The following is an 11,886-nucleotide window of genomic DNA, read 5'->3' on the forward strand; positions in this document are numbered from 1 at the left end:
ATCATTCATTTCCAGGCTGAACTCAACACTAATCAGCCGTTTTTTTGGTGCCATACCATTCTTCATTATGATGCTTAGCTAATTTATGACTCTTAGGAACATGTTTGTACACATAGAAGTCCAGCCTCTGTTTGTCGCTGGTCATAAATTCACAGAATCATATTGAGCAATGTTCCAATAATGGTGCAAATAGTTCTCTGTTGGTTTGACATGTGGTGCTGCTGCTTTGGGCTGTGACATTCTCGGATTTATTTGAAACATTTCAGTAATTTCCTCTGATGACTAATTGTGGGGTCCAAGTTCTTTTTTCCATCCATCTCTCTTTAGTAACAGTAAGTTGGAAATGATTGTACCACTACAAACTAGCAGTCCTCATAATTTCTAATGCTATGTATGCCGCAAGGTATAATGAGAATGTGGAGGGAGAGAGTCATGTTTAGTGCAGAAGTGCTAATATCTCACTGCATAAAACCTGCGAGTTCAATTTCATACTTTGACTATATGAAAAAGCAACATCAGAGTGGGACTTCACCTGGGGTATGAAGGCTATAGTATACTGTGTGAAGCTATTTATGTCCTTGCAATTTTTCTAGCTTCTACTAATGTGTAATGGTATGCTATTCATGTAAGAAATTTGCAGTAAGCCTATTGACATTTTAATTGTGGTGCGTTTTTCAGTTCGGCACAAACCACAGTCTTCATCTGCTTGCATTTAAACTGCAGCCGAGGTATCAACATGTCTTCCTCCTGAACCACACATACACACAGTGTGCAACATCTAGGTACTGTCACATTAGAAGAAACCTATGCCACTTTCACCTATACTACAAGGTGGTGCGGCAGATACCGTGAGTTATAATTCAGGCTTTGTGAGCGGGTTTCCTTAAGTACTATATTAATTTTTCAACTGTAGATTCTCTGCGTGTGTATGTGTACTGAAGTGAGATTGCAGGCCCCGGTTTTTCAGGATGGGCTCCTTCTGTTTAAGAATGAGTGTAATGAATAGTGAGTAAGTTTCTATTAACATACACATTACATCTGTGCATCTAATTGATAGCAATTGGGTTGTGAATCAGTCTAGTTTGTTCTATTTTTAACATCCTCAGCGATTCCTGAAAAAGATATGCCAGTTTTTTTATATTTGCATCACAGCTGTTTTACTTTCTTCATTTTACACCAACAAGGTGTTATGAAAGGTATTGTTAGAGTATATTGATAAAAAAAATTGACTATCCTTAATGTGGTAATTCATACAAACCTAATTACCAGTGACAACTAGCTCAGTGTAATTAGCTCTGCACAAAGCATGAGGATCATTCAATCTTAACATGAACAGTATTGATGATGTGACCATACTCTGTCTGCCTCATTAAACATGTCAGACTATTTATCTGGCATGGTCAACCTACATAGATTTTAAGGTGTGGGCTACATATGTCATTCCCGGTCCTGTTTGTAGACACAAGTGGCTGGGGTCAAGGCTACAGACAAAAAGAGTAGCAGTAAGGTTTTAAGACCAGCTCAAAAGCATAGCCATAGAATCATGGCACAAAAGCTCCTCGGAACATTTTAGAGAACACCATCAGATTTTCAAAAAAAAAAAAAACATTCGACATCATGAAATCCTGCAATGACACCCCATAGCCTTTAATAAAGCTCTCTGCACAAAAACAACCTGTTTTGGTACCTCAAAATCACATGTTCATCGATTTCTTAAAACCACCCCCAAAAGATAAATAAAGATGGCTGAAAGTTAATTTTCATGATTATTATGCAACAGAGAATTAATTAAAAATCCCTAAAACAAGCAAATGTTAAAATGGCACTGTTCCCTTATTGTTGGATTTTGTGGTCAATCTCCTTTGCACACGTGAAATGTAAAGCGCAGAAAGTCCATGTTGCAGAAAGTCCATGACCACGTTGCAGGCCGCTCTCCGCTGTCTGATGCTCATTTTTTGTTTGGATGCTGTAACAAAGACAAAAAGGGTTCCATTTTCATTATCCAAAAATTGCAAAATACTGTCCTAAGGCAGCGCATAATTTTCTATTTTCCAGTCTGGAATAAGGCCGCAGCATCATTACTACAACTCTCCACTCTGCTGTGAACCTGAAGGCTATGGCTGGGAGAGTGAAGTGGCAGTCCAGCAGAGGAGCGGTTTCCACTCTGCCACAGTGAGAGTGCGCATGGAAAGCCAGCATATTAGCATATTCTGCAATAACAAAATCCCTGACACGACTTAACCTCGCCGAGCTGCAGGTGATTAACCTCTCGTTTTCAGCAGAGGACAGAGCCACAGCCCATAAACTCTTAAAAAAAAATGTGTGCCAGGAAACCTAATGGAATTTTTCCTTTTAAACGCTGGTCTGATTGCACATTAAAACCACACCAGCAATCAAACCAGGCCCTGGGACTTGAGGTGCACATCCAGTTATTGATCACATTGTTGGCCACAGATTGGGACCGAATATGATGAGTGAATTCGGCGGATGTTTTTAGAGCGCCATATCTTCTGAAGGAAAACCATTTTGGGATGGCCAATACTCCATTCAATTGCCTAAACACCCTGGGGTGTCTGAAGGACGGGACTGGAGAAAACATTCCATCAAATCCAGCTGATTTCTCAACCTTAAAACAACCTCCCTGATATCAGATTCAGAGCTATTCAAGGGCTGACCAGACAGATGGGTTTTAAAAAAAATTAATGCTAGGGGCTGAAGAATGAAAAGATGTTGTTTTATGAGGACCAATAAGGGTTCCCTATCCCCAGGAGCCACGTGGATTTTAAGAGAAGACGGTTGGTCAGCAAAAAAAAATAAAAATAAAACCAAAAACAGACACATTTAAAAACGTAATAAAGAAAAGAAAAACCTGGATTGGAATTTAAGGCTGGGGGAAACCTCATGGGATCTTGAAAATGGATTCTGCTCAAATAACAGGCACGTGCCTGTTTCATACTGACCTCATGCAGCCCCCTGGGAATATGCACAGCGGAAACTACTGTGTGTAGTAGGCGGGTTTGCCACAGCCTCGAACACTTCATACACTCCCTAACTGTCAGCTTATAACCAGACTATCCGTCTTCATTTTTTTCGACGGGTCCTATTTAATGGAGGTGACCCCATAAGCTAGTTTTCATGCACACAGGTGAAAGCAACTGGTACAGCCCTGATCTTCCTACTACTCCGTACTGAATAAATCAGGATGCATGTATGCAAAGATCCATGCAGCACAGATGGTCTCATGGCAACACTTAATATCCCTGTACAGGAGATGACCTTGGTTCCATTGAGACTAGCCGTTGGGACCATTTGCAGAAAAATTAATCATTAACAAGCATGAAAGGCTGGGAGGGGGCAAGAATCCAGGCCATGGTTTTTAAATTTGTATATAATTGTATGCGTAGGTGTGGGAAAATGTGCAAGTACAGCACTTGTGTGTGTGTGTGTGTGTGTATCTGAGAGAAAGAGGTCTTACAGCAGCTGCTAGAGCCTGGTCCAGGTCCTGGATAATGTCCTGCTCGTCCTCCAGCCCCACAGACAAACGGATGAGCGTGTCGGAGATGCCCAGCTCCGCCCTCTCATTCTCCGGTACAGATGCGTGGGTCATGATTGCTCTGGGTGGGAAGAGCACAAAAGAGACTTATGTGAACCTCACATCAAGGTCTAATAAGTAGATCCTAGCACATTGATTTAAAAACACCAGTACAAAAGCACATCTTTTTATTTAGTAAAGGGAAATGATCTGAAAGCGCCACGCCTTTTCAAGTCGACGGTCTTTGAATTTCAACATAGTATAACCTGTGAAAAGCCTCTGTGGGGTTTTTGCTGATCAGTGGGATGTAAAATCATTTAGACGGCTTGAACACTAGTGCCCACGGCTTTCTGAATCACCGATGCCCCCTACTGGACAGAGGTGTGTGCGTTTAACCTGTAACTGCATTAAGAATCGGGGGCTTTCAATAAATAGTGGCTGGATTTGAAGAGGGAAATATGATACGAGTCCTGATAAAAGCGCGGCTCAAATGAAACAAAGTACTTTCCACTGATGTTTTGGACACACTGCACTTTTTGCCAAAAGGAAATTTTTTTAATACTATATAAAGTTTAACATATATAGCGTAGGGTATGAGACACATGCATCACTACCATGGCTGGCAAATATGTAAATAGATACCAGGCAAATATTTGTATTTATATACTTAGTGTTCAAACAAACACAGTGATTAACCAAGTCTTCTACAAAAAATAAGTGTGAAATTAGTTTTTTTGACCATAAACAAACACCTAATATATGAATATCTCCAAGAAAGGCAGTGGTAGGACTATGAAACCTGAATAAGAGAAGATGTATTCATTCATAATGGTGAACACAAAGATGTTGGACTTTTGTTTACATACTAAAAGATCAACTGTAACTTTAATTTTTTTTAGTAAAACACCACAAAGTGCTTAAAATGACCAAGACAATCAATTCCCCATCCCAGTTTTATCCCAGCTTGTGACTTCGCACTGATTACACCACCATTTGATCAGAAACTGGCTCAACCCCATCAGTCTGTGGCTGTATTACAGGGATGAAATGCTGCTGGAACAAAGCCTTCTGGCACCGGCTTCTCTCATCTACAGACGCTTTCATCCATGATGTCACTTTCACGGTGCTACATTTTTATGTCCTAATATATATATATCCTCCGTTTTCTGGTTAGCACACCGCCTGATGCAACTGATGGATGAAATGGGCAATCTTTGAAATTCGGAGAGTCTGTTTCTTTGGAAGGACATCAGTATCGTTAAAAAAACTCTGAAATGATGTGATACAATAACACATGAGATGGGGGGGGGGGGGGGTGCAGGCCCCTCACAACAGATTCCATTTCTTTGCTTTTGGTACAGTGTCAGAGGGGCAAATTGCGTCATTACAGTGGCACCGTCCTCTTTTCCTCAGGGGACATTTGGACAGAACATGTCTCAGCTTGTTGAGTTTAATGCCTGAGGTTATTATGGATGATGGTTTTCACAGACATTTCTCATGGCTCTCTGGCATCGGAGAGACCCTTCCTTTCTTGTCATCAGCACACCTTTGGGGGGGGTGCGTAATTGAGTGACAGATGTGTCGCTTGTAAGCTGGGAAGCAGTCTACTGAGACAGGTATCCATGTCTCCGTGAAATTTTTTTCGCTTTCCTCTGCGGGACTTTCCTGTCCTTGTACATTAAGCACAAAACCAGAAAACCACAGTGGCATTTCATCCACCCCCAGATTTGCCGTGCAGAGCAAGGCCTGTCCAATGTGACTAGAGACTCCTGTATTGTGTGTTGTGGATGAAGTGCTTTTTGAAAGAGAGAGAGACAGATAGAGAGAGAGAGAGAAACCCTTTCCAAAATGCAGATAGGAGATTCAATCACCAGGTTGTCTGAAATTTCACTGCTTTCCTGGAACTGGCAAATGCCTCTTGTTTTATTCTGACAAAAATCGGAAAACACTTACCAGCCACTCAAAAAGCTGCCTGCAATCCTTGCCCTATTAGTTACCATCTGCCATCAGATCGTCATTCACCCACTCATCTATTTATTAAGTTCCACAGCGCAACAATCCATAGCACAGAGGTGACACTGATGACAGTGGCACGTTGGTCTGGTGTTTATAGAAGCCTGTGAAGCGGAGCGATTCTCATTGGCCCTTGTGTGAGATTCATGTTAATGAATACTTTTACTAGGCCTGGTGTAATGCTGTCTAAATAAATTTTTCTAACAAATAAATAATAAATCATTAAATGACCAAAGCGCTATGGTGTTTCAAAACTATATTTACTATTGAGAAATGAACTCTATGGAAGTATGGTGAAATTGTGTGCATGACTGTGTGGCAAAAACAAAATCACTTCTGATTTCTTGAGGGATGGGACTGAGATCTACTACCAATTCATGTGATACTCACGGATGCTCAGCCAGACTCTCGTAGCCCCCAAGGCTCTCGGCGAGTGTAAATAACTGAAATGTAACATAGTTACATTAAGACATTAAATATTCAAGGAGCTTTTAGTTATATGTGCAAGAAATCAATGCATTCCACCCATAGGACTCCCCATATGTTTAATGCACAGTAACCTTCTGACATTTTTCCCTTGTTTGGATAATAGCACAGAACACCCATGTCGATTATACTGGGCTGTAGAATGATTGCTTTAGGAAACCTGATTGGAAGCACTTCTGAATGCTGAGGACAGCAATATCCTGACTAAAATGAATGATCTTCTAAGGTAAAATGACATTGTGGATGCCACTGTGCATTTAAATGGACTTAGAATAAGTGAGTGTATTTACTGGGGCTTAGCAGTCTGGTAAATTTCTATTTGGTACTTGTGCCGGTTTTGATAACAAAACACAATAGTGTTTTTTAAGTTTGAAATCTGTAACCACAATTTTCTCCACTGACGTATTTTTATGATTTGAGCCCAATAGATTTCCCCCCATGGTCCTTGTTGCTGTTTATGATTACTTCCATATAAATGTAGTATGTACACATGGACTTGCATAGTTTAAAAGTGCCTACTTTACCTTCAAGCCTTTAAGGAAGGCTGTAGCATGCTCCAGTTTGCCCTTGATGTAGAATGAGATCATGCCAGGGCAGCCTGTGCATTGTCTTTTCACCAGCTCGTGCTGTGGGTGAGATGGCAGCCCTGTGGAAAAACAGTCAGAATCTTTACTCACTGCGGCTACTCCAGTGCTACAAAAGGGCAGTATGGGCTTATGCTACACAAACACAAAGTAGAAAGCAAACACTCCCTGACCATTTCAGCCCAACTACATCCATTTCTGTCCATTTTTACATTACATTTACAGTATTAAACCAATGCCCTTATCCAGATCCGACTTACAATCGGTAGTTTTTACTTTGTTAATTACATTTTACTTACATTAAAACAAAAACTATTTTTCTCCAGGGTACGAAATAACCCCTCTAACTTTATTCATGAATGAATTGTCGCTCACCTGGGAAGATTACCCTCTCCACTCTGGGATCTGCTTCCAGAAACTTTGCTGCTGCCAGTGCATTGCTGAAATGCTGTTTCATCCGCAGATGAAGGGTCTTCAACCCCCGGTTGCACATGTAGCAGTCGAACGGAGATGGTACAGCTCCAAGGGCTTTGTAGGCGCATACGGCGAGATAGGAAATAACATTTTAAAAATTAAAAAAAAAGAAACAAGTTGAAATCTCAGACAGATCCAGTGGCTACATAAGAATTAACACAAATACTTTCAAACACTATAATGTTAGGCTCATGGCTCTAATCAATTGCTAATGAAAGGGCTCTGGTGAAAGGGCTCTTCAAGTGTGTGTAAAATTACCATATCCATGGGGGCTCATTATTTGATTGACCTACACTAACACTTGTTAATAAGCACAGTCTGAAGATAAAAGGGTGGGAACACTTCATGGGCTAAATGTCCTTTTTTATGTGAGGCCATTTGTCACGTCAATTCCCAATGCTTACCTCACTTGCGACATGCAAGGACAGAATATGAATGAGCTGAAGCACCATTTCAGCTCGGTTACTCAGTACTATTTTAAATCACTGCATCCAGTGAGATCCAGCAGATATTGATAGAGCTTTAGTGTGTATTTTATAAGCAACTGTTTTATGGCACTTTAATACTGGAAAATTCGTTTTGAGCAGTCAACCAATTTACAAATTGAGCATAACCGTATAACCACCGCACGTGCAAGTTGTGTTGGATTTATGAAGTCTCCTCAGACTAAATAAAAAGCACTTACCATTCTGAAAAAACTTCAGTCGCTCGTACAAATCTTCACGGCTTACAGAGATAAGGCCCATGACAACATCACTATGACCTTTTAAACAGGAGAAAAAAGTAATGATCAAAATCACATTTTTAACGTGTGAATTTAAAGGAAAAAAAACGCAGAAACTCTTTACCGTTCATGTATTTTGTTGCTGAATACATGCACATGTCCGCTCCAAGAGCCAGGGGGCGCTACAGGACAAAATATGATAAAACAGAAACTAAGACTTGAAGTTCGACACAAGCTACAGCATGTAGAATACCGGAAGGCCGTACCTGAAAGTATGCAGACATGAACGTGTTGTCCACCACAACTATTGTGTTCTTGCTGTGCTCATGCGCGATCGCAGCACATGCTTTTATATCCACAACCTTCATGGTGGGATTGGTGGGAGTTTCAATCCATACCAACTGGATAAAAGAACGTTTTATTCAGGTGGTCTGTGTCATTTTGGTGACTTGTGTGCATGTGTGTAATGCAAAATTCGTCTGGGTGGCCTGGGTGGTTACGTGAACAAATACTTTTCATCTTAGTGTAACCACTGATTATAGCCAAACTGCCTGTAGAGGACTGGTAAAACTGGATTAGAAAGCCATCTTACCTTTGTATTTGATTTGAGGGCTGCCTTTAGCAGCTCGAGCTTCGTGCAGTCAGCAAAGGACACGTCTAAGCCCAGTTCCATAGCCACTTTCCTGAAGTATCTGTTGGTCCCTGTAACCCATGCACCACGCTTTTATACCCTGCTTTCAGCAGTCGAGCTACAAAAGCTCGATTATACGACTTTACCAAGATTATCTGAATGGTAACAATCATCTCTCACCTCCATAAACATCATTCATGCACACAATTCCATCTCCGGACTTCAATAAATGTGTGATGGTCATGGTGGCAGCCAGTCCAGAAGCAAGGGCAACACCTGAACATATTTATTTGCCATATATTTGTTACTAAAATCGTGTGGGATATTTACATAAGACATGCAACTGTACTTTCAACTTCAATTTGTCACAAGTGAAGTGATTGTCATTATGATGCACAGCACATGGTAAAGCAATGAAACGTGGCCTCCCACACACAGGGAGCAGTGTGTGGGGACGGTGCTTTGCTCAGTGGCACCTTGGCGGATCGGGATTCGAATCGGCAACCTTCTGATTACGGGGCCGCTTCCTTAACCTCTAAGACCACCACTGCCAATATGATTGCAGATGTGCAATAAAATGCACCTGAGATCAGAACATTGCTCATAAAGTATTAAATCTTTGGTGAATGATTGACATTGATTATAGCTTCACTTCAAGAAACCACTGGAGAAGATAAACAACTTACATTTATGGTATTTATCAGATGCCCTTTTCCAGAGCGACTTACAATCAGTAGTTACAGGGACAGTGCCCCCCTGGAGTCACTTAGGGTTAAGTGTCTTGCTCAGGGACACAATGGAAGTAAGTGTGATTTGAACCTGGGTCTTCTGGTTCATAGGCGAGTGTGTTAACCACTAGGCTACTAGCACCACATTTACTTACAGTGTTTGGCTCCATCTAATGCTGCAACTGCTTTCTCCAGGCAATTTCTGGTTGGGTTTCCACTCCTACTGTATTCAAAACCCTGATGAGAAGGAAACAAATGTATACAACAAAAAACAAAGGGGACACTTATACAAGTCAAGTCACACTTCTGTGAAATCAAAGTGTCCACTAAGGAAACAACACTGATAAACAATCAATTTCACATGCTGTTGGAACAGACAACAGGTGGAAATTATAGACAATTAGCAAGATGTCCCCAATAAAGGCGCGGTTCTGCAGGTGGTGACCACAGACCACTTCTCAGTTCCTATGCTTACTGGCTGATGTTTTGGTCACTTTTGAATGCTGGCAGAGCTTTCACTCTAGTGGCAGCATGAGACAGAGTCTACAACCCACACAAGTGGCTCAGGTAGTGCAGCTCATCCAGGATGGTACGTAAATGCGAGCTGTGGCAAGAAGGTTTGCTGTGTCCGTCAGTGTAGTGTCCAGAGCATGGAGGTGCTACCAGGAGACAGACCAGTACATCTGGAGATGTGGCGGAGGCCGTAGGAGGGCAACAATCCAGCAGCAGGACCGCTACCTCCACCTTTGTACAAGCAGGAACAGGAGGAGCCCTGCAAAATGACCTCCAGCAGGCCACAAATGTGCATGTGTCTGCACAAACAGAAACAGACTCTTGAAGTGAAATGCCTGAAGTGAAGTGAAATGAGGGCCCGATGTCCACAGCACATTAGGCACTTCACCCACCCGTTCCCCAGACCTGAATCCAATTGAGCACATCTGGGACATCATATCTTCCTCCATCCACCAACTCCACATTGCACCACAGGACTGTCCTGAGATCCCTCAGGAGACCATCCACCACCTCATCAGGAGGATGTCCAGGCATTGTAGGGAGGTCATACAGGCACATGGAGGCCACACACACTACTGACTTGTTTTAAGGACATTAGCTCAAACTTGGATCAGCCTGTAGTGCGTGTTTCCACTTTTGAGTGTGACATTTCTGTGTGATTTGTTGTCAGCACATTCAACTACGTAAACAACAAAGTATTTATAGTGTTCATTCAGATCTAGGACGTGTTTTTTTCAGCAGTGTATACTCACACACCAAATTAAAACATACAAATAACACAGTATGTACGTGTCCTTGATAAAGTTTCCTCTCTGAACCCAAAGTAACCCTTGGTCGTGCTTATTGCTGAATCATAAAACTTGTTTCGAAGAAAAGCGACGCACGACACGACCGCCCACCGCAGTACCAATTAAACCAAACCGCATGACTTATGTTCCATATATTACACTGATTGTACGTTATACCTTCAGATCGTCGCCGAGGCTACAGCACCGCGGCTAAAGTGAACTGTACTGTACTGTGCGTCAGTGCCACGCGACTCGCTTCCCTACAATAAAAGCCGGAAGGCTAATTAATTAAACGCCATTTCGGCATAACGAAGTAAAAAAACAAACTGTAACAGCCCTTTGGAACGCAAAGGTATTTTTGTTCTGAGCGACTTACGGCGTGGTCTCCTGGACCGTGTTGTTTAAACGTGGTTGACAGAGATATTGGTGGCACCACGGCCATGGACTTCCACTGCTCCGGATCCTGGCCGACGTGGATCGCTTCCGTGGCGAAGGACTTGAATTCGGCGAGGAAGCCGGACGAGCACCCGCCCTGCTTTTGAGAAGCCATGATTGTGTCGGACAGCAGCCGGGAAGACGCCGTAATAAACGCCAGCGAAGGCGCCCCGGGTTATACGAAGCCCAGAGTTGGAAGGCGTCGCGACGGCCCCGCCTCCCCCGCCTCCACCAATCGGCGCGTCCGCCCAGGCCCAGCGCGACAGCCATTGGTGCTTCGGCGGGGGCGTTCGGCCCCACGTGACCTCGCCGGCGGATCCGAGGCTCCGCTCTCGGCGAACTGGGTTTAGCGAAGGAAGACGAGTTCTAGCAAGGCGCTCGGATGACGCAATCAACTAAAACATTACAGATTCTGACGCAACAGTGGTTAGCATGACACATTCATTGATATTCATAGAAACGTTGCCATGAACAAAATTCTCTTAATGAACAAATTAGTCCTCCGATTCCTGAATACTTGTATCCAAGTATATTTTAATATTTTCCATTATTTAGTCAAAGTTTAAAAGGTCGTCCTGCAAACGTATGTTTTTATATTTGTGTGCGTGTTGTAGAAACGCGTGTAAGTAAAATATTGTACCGTAAGAGACAGCAGGGGGACAGCAGAGTCAGCAGGGGGCGCCAGTGAGTTTTTTGGGACGTGCAACGTCACTTGTCTAGACTGTGCTCCTGGTACAAAATGTGTGGACTTTATTACTTTAATCACAATATCAGCCAGACTAATTTCCATTTGTTTACGAGGCCTGAAACCGAGGGCTAAGTCTGTTTGTATGAGTAAAACGACAAGAAACCACCCACCAGACTAATCAGTCTGTGGAGGAAAGAAAAATGGACATTATCTATATAAAACCATGTTGTTATTGTGTAATTAAAGTGTTAAATCGCGGTGCGCATGCGTACAAGGTGCCGCCGCTCGGC

General features: G+C 42.5%; 1 protein-coding gene across 1 annotated transcript; it reads right to left on the reverse strand.

Moving 5' to 3' along the window:
• Window positions 1–1,623: 1,623 nt before the first annotated feature.
• cth (cystathionase (cystathionine gamma-lyase)) lies at window positions 1,624–11,106 on the reverse strand. Its single transcript, XM_029001598.1, has 12 exons — window positions 10,850–11,106; window positions 9,328–9,409; window positions 8,625–8,720; window positions 8,406–8,515; window positions 8,080–8,214; window positions 7,938–7,995; window positions 7,775–7,852; window positions 6,991–7,143; window positions 6,556–6,677; window positions 5,936–5,988; window positions 3,476–3,614; window positions 1,624–1,966 (listed from the first exon to the last, which is right to left on the reverse strand). Exons 1-12 carry the CDS (start codon window positions 11,021–11,023, stop codon window positions 1,949–1,951), a joined length of 1,218 nt encoding a protein of 405 aa, XP_028857431.1. The 5' UTR covers window positions 11,024–11,106; the 3' UTR covers window positions 1,624–1,948.
• Window positions 11,107–11,886: the final 780 nt, after the last annotated feature.

The sequence above is a fragment of the Denticeps clupeoides genome, chromosome 13 (genome assembly GCF_900700375.1).
Source record: "Denticeps clupeoides chromosome 13, fDenClu1.1, whole genome shotgun sequence".
Lineage (NCBI taxonomy): Eukaryota > Metazoa > Chordata > Actinopteri > Clupeiformes > Denticipitidae > Denticeps > Denticeps clupeoides.